We start from the raw sequence: 15,628 nt of genomic DNA on the forward strand, positions 1-15,628 counted from the left end.
TTACCATTCAGACTTTAATATTGTCAAACTCTAACACAATCCTGCTAATAAAAAAAAGAAAAACTGCATTGAAGGACAGAGAAGATGAGAAGTATGCTCAGAACATTCGGTCAATACATATGTATATTTTAAATAATGTAAATATGTTTGCAATTAGGAAGTTTTCAAAACGTAATGACAAACTCCTCAAGATTATACACTACCAGTCAATAGTTTGGTTTCACTGAGAAATTTTCATTCCACTCCATTCCAGACAGAATACCAACTGAGATCAGTTGCATTTTTTTTTTTGTAATCTGAAAACTGCTGCCCTGGTTAAAAAAAACAATGCAACTGATCTCAGCTGGTATTCTGTCTGGAATGGAGTGGAATGGAAATTTCTAAGTGACCCCAAACTCTTGACCGGTAGTGTATATATGTTGAAAAAGACAGGACAGACATTGACATAAACCTGTCAAATCTGTTATTCAAGAGAAGTAGAGTAGCATCGAGCTGTACATTCCTCACACACACTCTTCATCATGTGTTTAAATGATGCATGAAACAACAGTAAATCCAGAGTGAATCATACTGTGGGATGGTTCACACCAAAACAATTTCATTATTTTAAATGAGGCTATCCCAGCTGGTAGAGGGCGACACATGTTAACAGGATACTTTTAGCTCAGACAAGGAAATACATCCAGTTCTGAACAATGAAAAAGAAGGGAAAAAAGCAAAAAGTGCATCACCGCTATTAGAGTCTCTATTAATATAACCAGTTAATATCACAATTACTAATTAATAAATTTACACAGAAATATTTGCAATGTTTTGTGATCTTCATTTTCAGTGTTCTCCTTTTAAGTACACTTGAATATAAAATGAAATTTGGATTTTTCATCAACCACACAGTCCTTCCACTCATATGACAAACAACCGAGACAAATACAATGACAGTTTTTGCAGTTGAAGCGATCTCGCTTTACCCATTTCATGTTGTGCCGCTTGTTTACGCACTGAGGCACTCTTATTGCTGTCTGTTATAAAACTACACTCGCGACACATGGCGACTAAAATAACCTACATCAAGATTAAAGCTATGATTAATACGTTTTGAAGGAAACCAGGAAGACAAAAACACTTGCATCACATTTCACTTCACTAATCATCAAGCCAGTAGAAATCAGCACACAGCTCTGCTGCTCTTAAAGGAATCTCAACTGTTCAAATGGTGAGCCTCAACATTTACTTGCAGAATTGAAATTGTTGATCCAGGTATTAGTGAGGGCACAGACTTTAGGTAGGAAAATAGGTCTGCAGAATCAAAATAGACTTATCTTAAACAAAAGGATTAGCGTCAATCTCACACACAAAATAACTGAATCTTACGAGGCTCTTACTCTTAATAACCTGGTCAGCAGCTATACGCTTAGGAGCAACATCCTGTTTTAGCTTGAGCACGCCCACTTCACAAAAGAAAAATGCATCTGCTGTCGGGGGGGGACCCATAGAGCTCGGGGTTGTGGTGTCTCACAAAACATAGATTTTTCACAGGCTTTGGGGGTCGACAGGACAGGAAATAACTTCTGTTGTAATGAAAACTATAGAACGGGAACACGATTTAAACTGTACATGTCATTTACTAACTCAAAAGCGGATTTAGTCTCGTTACTCTTTAAAATGAATTGTTAAAAGAAAAAAAAAAATTCCAGGAAAAAGACAAACCAAAAGACAGAATGTTTTACATCCCCATTGTTAACAATAGTGCCGTTGCTATTTTTATACTTCATATTTTCATTGGTACTTATATAAATTTGGTACCACTATTTCAATTCATATAGTATTCAATATCATATTAATTAAATAACAATCTATTAATGCGCTACACATAGAAATGTCATTATTTTCCTCCAATAACAAAATGAATAGAAAAAAAAAAACATTAAATTGTATTATTTTGTAGTGAAAAAATGTTTAAAAAATATGTATAAATATGTAGACCCACAACTGTTGTTATGACCAAACCAGACTTAACCAGGCCAAAATATAAGTGGCGTCTAACTATGAATCGGGGACTCGTATGTGTGTCTTCCAAACGATCCCGCATGCGCAAAAGACGCCACACGCAGCACGCTGTTGTACGAACTTCTGTACAGCAGCAGCGGGGCAGTGTTGCCAACGACAAATCTAGCGACTTCCTGTAGAAAAAAAAGACGCCAGTATTGTCTGACGAGCGTGTTCTCCCCTTGTGTTGTCCTCCCGTCGACTGTGCAACTTTGCTTTGTGTAAAAATGTAAACTTTTTTCAATGTTTTGGTCGTCTTTTTTTGTCCCTTTTCCCCGATGTTTTGGAAATGTTTTGACATTTTAGTCACCTTTTTCCGATGTTTTTGTCGATTTCTTTGGAGCTTTTTCTGACGTTCTTTTATAAATTTTTTCTTCAAATGCTATAAAATTGACTAAAACACCTAAATTCAATGAAAGTAGTGAGCTGATCATTTAATTTACTTGTGAAGAACGTTGGTCAAATTTGACCCGAGGACAACAGGAGGGTTAATACATCCACGGCGTGAGGTCTTTGTCTCTGGCGGCGGCCACAGTCACCTCTTTGTCACTTCTGACTGAGGAGGAGCAGCGAGGCTACAGGGGCGTCACGTAGTGGGCCAGCGCCTTGCATGGCAGCTCCGCCACCATCGGTGTCTGTGAATGGGTGAGAGGCAAATTGTAAAGCGTTTTGCCCGGTAAGGTAGAAAGGCGCTATATAAATGCAGTCCATTTACAATCGGATGAGGGGTTCTCGAGAACGCTTCGAATGGGCATGCCACCCGATACCGCTGAAAGCAGCAATACTGAGAACCAAGTGTTTCCTAACTGAATTTTCTGTCACGTTTCTGAGAATTTACACGATAAAGTCGAGAAAGAAACAACTTGGAACCAAGCAATCGGCCCGTTCCAAACAGGCACACGCTCCAAACGGGCACTGCACTAGTAATTAGAATGAACCACTTACACGTCTGGTCTTGGGAGACTATCAGGAAAAAAAGAAGAAGAAGAAAAAAAAAGAAGATTTTCAAATGTACTAGTTGAGTGCAAAAAAAAAAAAAAAAAAAAAAAAAGTAGGCCAAAAAAGGCTAAGATGTTATTATATACCAGATTTGTTTTACTAAAGTAGCACCGCAAATTACTATGAATTCAAAGGCAAACTGTTTCATGTATTAGTGTTTGTTACATTAGTGTAGTGTTGAAATGCGCCATTAATTACTTTAAGAAACAGCATTTATGTCTTTGTCAGGACCACTGCGCCCATGCATCTATGCATTTGATGTGGTCCGATATTGAATATTTACTGTGTGAACTATTAAAAAACATTGGGGATGATTAAAGTTTGACTCACAGTGGTGCTGTGCTGGGGAAGCTGCAATGAATTCATTGCAAAAGTCATAAGTCATAATTAGGAGTGCACAACAAAAACAAACACATCATTCACATGTTAGGTAGTAGCTCACTCTCCCTAAGCAAACCTTGTATATTGTAAAATGTCATCTCGATGAATTATACCTTTGACAATAGTGCTTTTAAAGAAAATGCATCATGACATTACCAGAATAACCTGCTGCCAAATGCAACTCAAAAAGGCGCTACCAAAGAACCCTGGGCTGAGAACAAGCAGTGGACCAGGATAAACATCAGTGTTTGAGAGGCAGTGAGAGGGAATTCTGAACACTAATCAGCTGCAATGTTACAACAATGCTACAATGTGCATTGTATCTACGTTGAGGTGGAAGTCCAGATGCCCTTAACCCTGAGCAAATCACTGCTGGAAAAGGGGAGCTGAGTGGGGTGGTCAGTTGAAGCTACGGATATTGAAGATGGGTTGATGTCAGGCTTAATTCCTCTCTATAGCTGATGTAAGGTTTGTACACCGCCGAGGAAGACAGGCCGACTCAGCTGGAATCAGAAGATGTCAGGGCACACATCCCAGCTGCCTTGGTCTTTCGCCTCCCAGTAGCCGCCCTTGTAGACATGCAAGGTCTCTCCGGAAACAGGGTCGTCTAACTTCTCGAACCACATTGCTTGGTAGTTGTCTGGATGGGTGCCTAAAGAAAAGAAATCAAATCTTTTATAAGGAAAAAGCTTTAGAGGGATCTGAAGTGAGGGTTAAAGAAGCCACTGAGCCATGACAACACGCCATGCTTAAATTAAGCCGATATGCCCCCAGATGCACCTTCTTCAAACCAAAAACAAATGAGGCAAATAGCAGATAAGTATTAGTATGAAATCACCATTTTGCTCATATGCGGACAGAATCAGGTTCACAACTAATGCCCCGACTGCCCAGGACCACATTATAGTGAGCAATGACAGACAAAATGCTACTCTAAAATATTCAAGGTACTAGGTTTGTGCCAATTCTACAGTGAGCTTTAGTCTTCTATAAGGTCCCCTAAAGACTACCAACACAAATCTAAATAACAAAAAACTAAATAAAACAGGGGGTAATAGAGGGCAGCGCTGATGTTACTTGCTTTTGACTTGAGCTCCATAAGGACCTTCATTGCCTTCCACTAAGAGAGATCAAGTTGCAAAGGATGTAAAAGGGAAATAGTGAACAGAGGAGTTCTTAATCTAGAGTAAATTAAATGACTAGAACATGTGAAATAATTGCACAGTATGTGTTATGTCATGATCAGAATACTTGCTTTGATAAGGGGCGAGTGATAATCCATAAGGGGCTGAAAGTAGAAGAATTAAGGATGAATCCTTGAGAGTTAGGACAAAAACGTTTGGCTATGATCTCTGGATGACTGATACAAAGAAAGACAGACAGCGGATGAAATGTAAGAGGCTACTTGCATGCAACAGGCGTATGAGGGGGAGAGTCCTCTGTGTCAGCTTAACACCAGCAAAAAAAAGAGATGTGAATCCACCACTCAAACAGTATCCCAAATCCAAACAAATGTCTTGTTTATGTCCATTTTAGAAGTGCTGCGTGTAGGATTTTAAGCAAAATACCATGACAGCTAAACATACTAATTGTCTCTATTAAAATGCTACACAAAGCACCTTTAAAAGTACATATTATGGTAAGCTACGAAGTGATACTTGCTTTCATCAGAAACCTCATTTGCTTCTGTGCCAGTCTCCACTGCATCAGCTAAATGGAACAGAAATTGATGAAGGGATGGTAAAGGTGTTTGAAAGATGATGTAGAAGACATTTAGCACCTTCCAGTTACAACATATTGGACATGTGTTTTGTGCATCTAGAGTAAATATATATAGCATATATCAAGGGTGGGAAAAGACTAAGAGAAGAGTACTTGCTTTTTAAAGGTGAATCATTGATTGAATCCTCAGTGACAGCTTAGGGTTGAGACAGAGACAGGCAGACAAGGTATTCAAAGACAGACAAAGTGGACAAAAGATGAATGGACAGAAAAACAAGACAAATAGATAAACTCCAAAACGAAGCTAAACTTTTTTTTTTTTTTTTTTTACCTTCCTCAGGTGAGCTAGCTTTAACAGCCTCCCTCTCCCTTTCTCGGCGAACAGTGCGCTGTTTCTCTTCTAGCCTCTGTTTTTCTGCGTTAGCCTCATCCCAACGGCCATCCTCCATCAACCTCTGGTCAGGGCGTCGGCGGCTGTCTGTCGGCGCCACTCCCTCCTCAGGATCATTGAGCGTCAAGGCCAGTGAGGAGAAGAAGTACATGTTTTCTGCTCCCTCTCTGTAAAGTCATCACCATAAAAGATCAGAGACACAAAGCTACAACACATTACAAGCTCCATTAGTTTACAAGCACAACTTCCACTTTCCCAATACTACCAAAACTCACGGTAAAGGGTTCTTTCTCCAGATTTCTTTGGCTTTGAGGGTCTGATAGACAGTCCTCTGTTTGCCTTCAGTGCCGTTCTCGCCTTTACTGCTCTGCATTACCCTGGAAAACTCCATCTTCTCATCCCAGGTTCCCGATAGCACGTAATGGGCCTTCCCATCCTTATCTGTTACTACTCCTGTTACCTGGGAGACAAACTCAGCTTTCAGTCAAGAGTGTAATCAAAGAGCCAACAGTATAGGCAGTACAGGGATTCACATTCAACTCACACTACACACTTTCATTGCACTACATGCAATTCATTACTATGGCTCTGCCATTAATTCTACTTTTACAAAGTTTAGAATGTTTTTGTTGACCTGAAATGTGTAAATCTAATTATATATTTGACTGAAGTCATAGCTAAAGTTGGTGTACTATGGACTACATTATATTTAGATGGTCATAATAGTTTTTTCCTTCCCATTTTATTTTAATACAGATTCTTAAAGTCATTTTCTTTTTTTTATATAATAATAATAATAATAATAATATTAATGTATACTTTATTAATCCCGCAAGGGGAAATTACAATGTTTTAACTCTGTTGTTATTACACACAGGCCTGAATTACACACACACACACGCGCTCAGTACCTATACATGCACTAATGGAGAGATATCAGAGTGAGGGAGCTCGGTGCCTTGCTCAAGAGCACCATGGCAGTGCCCAGGAGGTGAACTGGCACCTCTCCAGTTACCAGTCCACCACCATACTTTGGTCTGTATGGACTTGAACCAGCAACCCTGACTACTGACTGAGCTACTGACACCTCACAACATATGATCGAAACAACAATATACCGTACAGAAAACTAACCTTTCTTGGTACATCTCTGGAGAAGTAACTGTAGGGAGCAAACTTGAGGTGGCAGCGATCTCCTGTCTTGTGGTTCACCACATCTATCTCCCCTGACTGGAAAGGGGACAAAAGAAAGAGAGACAATATTTTGCTGTTGAAGACTTCAAAAGGATAAACCAAGTGGGATTATAAACAAAACGTTCTATAAAGACATCTATCTCTACTTATCCCCAAATGGTTAGAAGTCCTACTTATTCCTGAATAGTTAAGAGCAGTGTTAAGGTTTTGTCAGCTTTATATTTACCTGGTCAATCCACAGTTTTCCAACAATGATGTTGTGTACTGTTGTAGTCACTTTCTTCCAAGAGTAATGATTGTTGCTCTTGTCAAACAAACACTGGATAGAACCTGGGGATAGAGAGGGAGTAATGTTAGCCTGGCAGTGGTCATTTTTGACCTGCTCACCCAAAATATAAACATCATATATCTGGTCTGCACACACTCACCCAAAGGCATGATAGAGAGATATTTTCCTCTAAACTTGCTGGCCAGGGTTATTTCTTGTCTGAGGGTCCAGCCCTTTTCAGAGACAGCATGGTGAGCTGCAGCAGGTGGGTGATGACTCACCTAAGAAGAGATAGCAAAGTCAAGATTTGACCATCACAATAATGTAATGGCTTAAGACTATTCAAGAAATGAAACATGCTCGCATTAACATCCTTCAAGCATGTTTATTTTCCCAGTGCGTTTTACACATACCTGTTCACAGAGGGAGCGGTAGCCACAATCTCTTAGCCGATCAAGCTCAAAGGTTTCTCCCAGCAGAGGATTGAAGGGTTTTCCTGTGCGGTGGACAGTGGTAGAGTAGGAAGAGACTGTGAAAGCGGCCACATAACACATCTGCTCCAGAGAGCTCTGACATTTAGCAGCCTTATCCAGCAGCTCGTAGTACTCCAGGTCTTCAGATAGACGTTGCAGCATTGAGAGGGGCTCGTTGAAATTTACCTAGTAGGTACAAAATCACAGAGAGAAGTAGTCTGATTACTTCTGATTCCTCTCAGGAAAAGCCACTTGGATACCAACATGAGTAGAGGTTCCTTACTGGCATTGGTATCTTTGAGAGCTCCTTTCCAATGCAGTTCTTCATGATGCTCCACAGATTAAGGTAATAGTTGGGCTTGTCAGGGATACGAGTCCGTCTTTGTCTAACTGGCTCTAGCTCAAGGGGCTGTGGAGACTCAGGGTTGGATGCCAAAGACAGTTCATCAAACTGGAAGAAGAGGAGGAAAACAGCCTCAAGGGGTCAGGTGTCTGTGGCGTGTTGACAAGCAGTGAAAAAAAGTCAATACAAATCACAACTTGCTCGCAAAAAAACAAAGTTAACACACATTTACTGACTGATCGTCCATTCCAATCTCACTGCTGATCCCACTATTGTTGCTGCCAGATCTCCTGGTGGACAGATAAACAAGAAGGCATACAATTAAAAACAAAACAGCACACAAGAAAGAGAAAACAATACCAAAAGGAAGAATAAGAAGAAGAGATTGGGAAATAAAAATCAGTGACGTTTGAAAAAGACAGACAGAAAATAACCTGTGATACTTGGGGTCAGCAGGGACAGTAATAAACTCTGCTGGGTCTTCCATAGCATCAAAGAACTCATTGTCATCATCCTCGTCACTAGCATCACCTTTTCCTGGAACACCACCTAAGGTGAAGAGAGACAGTGATTGGTGCAGGTACATAGCATAGTGGGCATGCAACATGAGTCACATCAAAGGCAGAAGTTCAGTTGGGGATGAGAGCCTTACCTTTGCTACCTAGGGTGGGATTGCTAAATGAAGAGGGGAGAACTGTAGCTCCTCTGAAAGCTCTTTCCAAGTGATTGTGCTGTTTGGCCAGCTGCTCCAGAGTCTCCTCCAGCCGTATCCTCTGGTCTCTTTCAACCTGTAAGGCCTTCTGCCAGCGCTTACCGTGGTTCTGGGCCAGGGAGAGGAAGTCTCTACATGCCTTGCGGAACATGCACAAACAAGAGCAACATTTCAACAAAGGAGTCAACAACAATGTTGTGCGTTTCTCAGCGATTAACACTTGGGTGACTTACATTAATCATGGCATTAGAGGTGATTCTAAACAGTGTGGCTCTCTCTGTAACTTGTCTCATCTTTTCCCCCATGTCCGCTCCAACACGAATTCCCTCCAGTTCTGACAGAGACCTGTGCGTGTGGAATAAAGTAAGGAATGAATGAGGGAACTAAATAAATAGGCAAACAAAATCAAGATGATATTGTTTTTTCTAAAGTAATCAAACTGCCCAGTCTGATAATTGATACCTTTGGAGAGCAGACCCATGCTTGACAATGAGATCATTACAGGTGTTGAGGTCCTCCACCTTGCTGCCCAGTGTGCGTAGTGTGGACTGGATTTCTAAGTTACGGCAGCCTCCACCCTGTCCTGAGGTGGGTGGCACTGCAGGACAATCGTCACCTGAGTCATCTGAGGGAAAGGACGGAGAAGATAACATGACCAAAATCAAAAAATGTAATACGAAAATGCTTTACACAGAGTAATACACACATTTTTGCCTGACAAAGGCGCTGCTGTATAAGCGGTTTAGACTTTTCTATGTTTTTTTGATATTCTGTCTCCTGCATTTTCCAACATATTTGTTTTCCCTCTCACCAGATTCAGCCTGCATTCGGACGGCCTTTGCCTTGGCGAGCTCCAGAGCAGTGATCCATCGCTGGCGCTCTACTTCGGAGCTGGCCTTCAAGTGGTAGGTCTGCGCACCGCCGTTGGAAATGACAAAATTGCATGAGTCCTCCACAGCAATATTGGCTGTGGCCAAGTTGATGGTGCCTCTGCATGTGTGACCCATCTCTGCCTGGGTCCTGGACAAAGAGAATGAAGGGCAGTAAAATGCAGAGTTTCTGAATCCCTGTTTTGTGAAGTAAGAATTTTCGTTTCTCGTAAAGCAACTGTACAGTTTCTAAAACATACATGCAGAGTGCTATATAAGTACTAATTGGGGTGCACTTCTCATGTAAATGGCCTTTAAATGCTTATTAAAAAGACATGGTTTACTGCCTAAGAAAATTGTTATAAATGTATTATATATCACCCACCCCCATGTTAAATTCAAACACACACCCCTTGTGTTTAATGCCTCCTTCCTTAGACCTTGGCTTCCTGTGGAGCCAGAGAACACCCTTTAAATTCATTACTTATAATTACAAATTCAGTCATATACATGCAACTTACCTGTAGTAAGAGAGCAGTCCATTGCTCAGAACAAACCAGCGTCTCTGGTAACCTTTAATGTAGTTAGTCCATTTGAAGAGCCAACCCTTGTACGTGTCTCCAGGGGTTGGAGTAGGTGGTTTAGGCTCTGACATCACAACAGCCTGTTGTTTCACTGGTTAAGGTTATAGCCTGTTGAAGAAGTAGTTTTTCTAAATTGATTTGAAGTGATTGAATTGTTAGATGCTATTGGTTCAGTCACACATGAAACACATGAAATGTAGGTACAAACTGGTCTTCTGGTTGCTACAGACACCATCATCACGGAGCAAATTGGCCTTATGTCAACACCATAGACTGCACTCTACTGTCAACACCTTTAGCACTAGCATTAGCATGTTGCATTAGTTCATTGCGTCATCCTATGATGACATAAATTAACTTATCATGAGCTATATAAGCAATAAGTTTTGTTTTAACTTTCTTGTTAAAAAGCTAAATACGTATCTCTCTACTAAACTATTAGGTAAACGTCAGCCTGCTTTCTGAATATTCAGTGACAAGTGAAAACATGAAATCGACACAACTAAATACTAACCTCCTAATGTTGGCTGCGATTACAAACAAATTGAATTTGTTACAGCGTTAAAATGAATGCTGGCTGGTCCAAATTTGACAGCGTGATTTAACGTGATGTAAATCCATCGAAGCCAAACCAAAATATGACTCGGGGGTTTATACGTACTGAGCTGTTTCTAGAACGTTAATGTTGCTATGATAGTTTGCACCTTGGATTTAACGTCAACGTGGAATCGGCAAATTACAACAAAACAACCGGTTCCGTGCGGACAAAATTCCCAATAATCTGTTTAGCTAACGTGAACGTTTAACGTTACTAGGAAAAAGACAGCTCACTACCGGTCATTTGACAGGATGACGGACAGGGGTCAAGTTAACACAGCCTGTGAGGTACTAAGAGGAACAAGAAGCAAATTCCGAACATCAAAGCTACTTAAAACAGTGTCCGTCACTAAGCTTGCTGCTAGCTAAACAACAGGAAGCTGTCAACATCCTAGGCGACGCTAACGGTCTTGTTTAACTCTTTTGGCATGGCTTTGTCTTTGTGACATTAAGACATGATCATGTATTCGTGAAGTTGACCCTTACCGTGCAAGACTTTAGCTAGTAACGGTGTGCATGTCGTGTTGGGTAAAGCGATGTTAGCTCGCCAGTAGTATAAAACAGGAGAGCAGCTACTTTGCTACAGGTCCTACTTCTTCTTCTTCTTAGAGGCTTTACGACAGTTGGCAGCCGTAACGTTGCTTTACTGCCTCCCTCTGGTTATAACCTCATTATTGTCCTTTTTTAAATGCGTGTAATTAGTCCAGTAATTTTAATAAAACTCTAATAAAGCCCCCACACTACACTCCAATATACTTTATACACTTGCCTCTACTTGCCCTGTTTTCCGTAATTGCGTGATCATCACTCTTGTCTTTCTTCTGTATATGTCCTGCATGTTACTAGAATATGCTCCACTGTCTCTTTGTCATAGTGCTTTCCCATAAATAATATTGTAACTTACTGTTAAGGTTGCTGTATCCAATTCTAAATCTGCTTAATGTCGCTTATTTCCTGTTAGTTCCCCTACCTAGTTTATAAAGCGGATCCAGATGATTACTGGCTTCATGCTTGCGATTGCTGATATACAGTATTACATATGCATAATAGGCCATACCACAGATAAAGAATTTGATACAATTACAAAGGGACACCCTGCCAATCATCATCACCCACCACTGTCATGTGCCTCTTAAACCACAAACCGTTGCAAAGCTGTCATCTATTTAAAGTATAAACATCCACCCTATTTTTGGACAGTGTCTTATGTAAACATTTGTGGAATGCATATTCCTAATGTGGGGTTATATTCTTTCTAATTTGCGGTTAGTGAACCGGATTCAAAGCCCAACAGTTACATTATTGAATGCAATTTGTATAGCATGGCTACCAGCCTACTTCCTGTGAACAATTATCTTACACATTGTGTATTAATGTATAATCTAAACTATTAGGTGAAACCCCTGCAGTGGTAATGTTAATCTTCTGGGTTTAAAAAAACCAATTACATAATGTGCAATTCCACGAACCTTTACAATGTTTTATTATTGCATTATTTTATTTACTCATTTTAATTCTGTTGTAAACCACATTTAACTTAAAAAAAAAAGCTGAATTAAATTGCATCCAGAACCCAAAATGCATTATAAACTTTGACAAATACTTCTTCCCAATGTTCATTACTACTTGACCTGTTCCTAACCTCGTGTGCAAAGAAATTGTGCTGTCATGGTACAAAACAAAGGCATTCAAAATTGCAATAAACATAGGTTCTCATTTAAACAATATTCTTATTGTGACGATAGTTTCCTTCTGAGTTACTCTTCACCTTGTAAATTAGCAAGACAGAAAACATTTGTCATTTGTATTAACTTTATTGGACAATTATTTACTACAACAAAGCTTGTATGAAGTAGGCATCAAATTGGAGCATTTACTTTACTTAAAACATCCTGTGTGTATATGTATGTGTATATCTATGCATGTCAGTGTGTGTGTTTAAGATAATTAACTCTTCCCCTCCCCTGACTTATTTAGTGATGTTGTTTGCATTCATACTTTTTCCACTCCCACTAAGCACAATATATGGTGTTTTCTGAGATTTCTGCTTCTCTTGAAGCAAAGCCACCGTCCCTAGAGGAGTATCACTGCTGCTCATCTTCTTCAGCAGTGCCTCTTCCTCCAGCTTTTTCATCCTCCTCTCTGTCTTCATCTTCCCAGACCCTTTACCATGAAAACGATGTGAAAGCTGCCTGAAAGCCTCTTTTGGAGTGAGTCTCCGCCCAGATTCATCCACATACTCAATCTTGACGTCAGGCTTATAGCCATCCTTATCCTTGAAATCTTGAGTGAAGCCTCTGTATTCTTCTCTGCGACTGTACTTGTCATCAAAGCCCATCTTGTCCTCGATGCAGTAGTTGTCATTGGGCAAGGCACCTTTTGTTGCCCTGACACGGGCTACCTTCTGCATTTCAGTGTCCAGTAGACCTTTGTTTTTGCACAACAGCAAGGCAGCGGCAAGACCGGATTTGACAATGGGCTCTTCATCCAAAATGGTAGCAGAGGCTGTGGAGAAATCTGGCTGTTTCTGCTCTTCATCCAAGTTAACTGTGCTCCATCCAACATTCTCATCCATTTCTGAGTCTGAACCTCCAGCATCATCTTTCTCTTCTTCCTCTTCAAAGTCCATAATGTCTTCTTGGTCCTCTCTGTTGCCTGACAGCCCATACGTTGGAATATCACCCAGAGTTCTGCAAAACTCTGAGGTGGCGTTGAAAACAATGTTGTTCTTCCTCTCAGGATCATTGTCATTGTTGCCTTCAATAAGCTCTTTAATCTGCTCTGCCACCTTCTCCCCAGAGTCTTTGAGAAGCTGCTTTTGCTTTAGCTTCCTCTGCTTCTCCAGTTGTTTCTGTAGCTCCTGCTCTGCCTCATCCTCCTCAATTGCAGCTGGCTCAGGAGGTGTAAAGTCTTCGTCGTCACTTATGTCCATTTCTGCCATCCTAACGTCATCGGACATTTGGGGGATAGCGTGTGGCAATTTGCTCTCCTGCTCCTCCTCCTTTGCTTCCTCAACCTCCTCCTCAACCTGTTTGCGGCCTCGACCGCGTGTTCTGGAGCCAAAATCAGTGCTGCGAGTGTCATCAATGAGCAGCTCATCTACAGCTGGCTGCTTCTCCTTCTTCCTGATCTTCCTCACACGCCGTTTTGTCTTTTTAAAGCCCACCATTTCCTTGAGTGTGTAATACTCTGAGGCGATAGTGAGAGCAGGCATGTCCAACGACTGGGCCTGTTTTCGTAGAGCCTCTCTCATGGCCTGAACCTCCCGCTCTCGCTCCCCATCAGCAAAGCCCCCTGTTTTCAAACGGAAACTCTTTTTCTTTTCACCCTCGATTTCCTCATCATACTTTGACAGTACAGAGTGGGTTTTAAATGTCACCATGTCATCCACACTCTCCTCTTCTTCATAGGGCTTGTAATCTGGCTTTTTCTTTTTTAACTCCACGTTCTTTTCTGCTTTTTCCTTGTCCACCAGTCCCACGTTTACAAGCACATCTTCCTCCTCTTCAAGCACCCCTTTGTCCTGTAGGGTCAGGATGACAGTCTGGCCCTCATTGAAGGAATCCACCTTGTGCTGCACTTTGAGTCCCTTTAGATCTTGAGATGTGTAGGCATCCTTCTTGCTTTGTGCAAACTCCTCCTCTATCAGACTGCTCACACCAAACTCCTCATCCATCTCTTCCAGAAGTTTGGCTCTTTTCTCTGCCATTTCTTTTTCTTTTGCCATCAGTCTGCTTTTCTCAACCCAAGCAGCTGCATCATCCAGCCAGTCCTCCTCTGCTAGGGTCTTGACTTTTCCCAGTTTCTTGTTCTGGATGCGTTTTTCTTTCATAGCTGCAAGCTTTTCTCTCATATCTTTTTGCTTCTTGATGAGAACAGGGTTAATGGTCTCAGCCACCATGGGTTCTTCTTTAGTGCCGAGCTCCTTCTTGTTCTCATTTAATTCCAGAGGCTTCAGACCCAGCTTGGCTCTGAGTTTGTTTGTCTCCTCAATGCTGAGAGATGCGTCTCCGCTTGCAGACTGAGGCTGCAACTCTGTATTGCTTTCTTCATATCCAAGATCAACTTTCTCCTTCTTCACTCGTGGCTCCCCGGTGCTCCTTTCACCTTTGCTTCGGCTCTCCCGTCCGCTTCTCTCCCGAGACCTGGAGCGTTTACGTTTTTCTTTATCCCGAGTCCCATCCCGGTCTGAAGCATCTCTTTCTCGGTCCTTGTGGCGATGTTTCTTGTGTCGGTCCTTCCGCTCTTCTGCGTCCTTGTCGCGGCTTTTTTCCTTACGTTTCTTGGAGGATCCCATTATTTCCTTTGCAGAATACAACAGTTGTAACTAAAAAAAACACTACTGTTGTTAGTATATCCGTTTACAGCCAACCCGTTTTGTTGGCTAACGGAAGGAAAGATGCTGCTAGTTTTCCTTTGCTAACTAGCGTTAGCTCACATTAGCTTAGAATGCTAAGTGGCTAACCAACGACACAACTCACTTAGTGCGTAGGCAAAAATGGAACCTTACATTCAAAATCCGGTATTGGTCGACGGAAAGTGAGGATGTGGAAAAAATACTTAGCTATATGTTTCTTTCACGGCAGTTTAACTTAGCTTCACGCTCAGGCACACAACTTCATAACGTTACGTCGTCGTCAAACACCGAACAAGTTACTGTTTCCGGTAAATACACTTCCTGTGGTCGAAGACGTTAATGTTACGCATACTGCCACCTGCTGTATGGGAGTGTTTATATCAGGTAGGATCACATCAATGAGCTGCTGCTTCGTTTTGGGATCATATTATTTATCAAATGGCTTTTACCAGACTCAAAGAGAATTTGTAAAACCTTTACTGCATTAGCTAGCTAGCTATATAAAGTGCTGATTGGCAACGACATTTCCTTCACCTTCACTCTGAATGGTAATATGTAACGTTAGCTACGTTCCCTATCTCAAATTGTAGCTAAGATAGCTAACTTTACATAACTAAAAAACAGTATTTTAACCTGCTGCTGTTGTCGTTAGCTAATGTTAATATTAGTTAGTCGCGACAGTTTGCAAACCC

The 15,628-nt window shown here is 41.2% G+C and overlaps 2 protein-coding genes across 10 annotated transcripts; both read right to left on the reverse strand.

Annotated features, from left to right (window-relative positions):
* LOC144526046 (oxysterol-binding protein 1-like) lies at positions 1–11,503 on the reverse strand. 9 transcript variants are annotated; one of them, XM_078263247.1, is made up of 20 exons: positions 11,484–11,503; positions 9,920–10,090; positions 9,341–9,549; positions 8,992–9,154; positions 8,763–8,874; positions 8,470–8,668; positions 8,252–8,366; positions 8,044–8,107; positions 7,758–7,925; positions 7,415–7,660; positions 7,162–7,282; positions 6,960–7,063; positions 6,674–6,769; positions 5,815–5,999; positions 5,480–5,706; positions 5,306–5,344; positions 5,089–5,136; positions 4,836–4,874; positions 4,682–4,714; positions 1–4,078 (listed from the first exon to the last, which is right to left on the reverse strand). In XM_078263247.1, the coding sequence occupies exons 2-20, from the start codon at positions 10,051–10,053 to the stop codon at positions 3,936–3,938; spliced, it is 2,445 nt and encodes an 814-aa protein (XP_078119373.1). In that variant the 5' UTR covers positions 10,054–10,090; positions 11,484–11,503; the 3' UTR covers positions 1–3,935. The 9 variants fall into 9 exon arrangements, with proteins under 9 accessions (XP_078119373.1, XP_078119347.1, XP_078119363.1 ...); XM_078263221.1 differs by lacking the exon at positions 11,484–11,503 and adding an exon at positions 11,066–11,199; XM_078263237.1 differs by lacking the exon at positions 11,484–11,503 and adding an exon at positions 11,066–11,199 and having other exon boundaries at positions 9,920–10,110.
* An 870-nt stretch (positions 11,504–12,373) lies between these two features.
* On the reverse strand, positions 12,374–15,247 carry sart1 (spliceosome associated factor 1, recruiter of U4/U6.U5 tri-snRNP). The gene has a single exon (XM_078263308.1). It carries the CDS (start codon positions 14,874–14,876, stop codon positions 12,549–12,551), a length of 2,328 nt encoding a protein of 775 aa, XP_078119434.1. The 5' UTR covers positions 14,877–15,247; the 3' UTR covers positions 12,374–12,548.
* Positions 15,248–15,628: the final 381 nt, after the last annotated feature.

The sequence above is a fragment of the Sander vitreus genome, chromosome 2, assembly GCF_031162955.1.
Source record: "Sander vitreus isolate 19-12246 chromosome 2, sanVit1, whole genome shotgun sequence".
Lineage (NCBI taxonomy): Eukaryota > Metazoa > Chordata > Actinopteri > Perciformes > Percidae > Sander > Sander vitreus.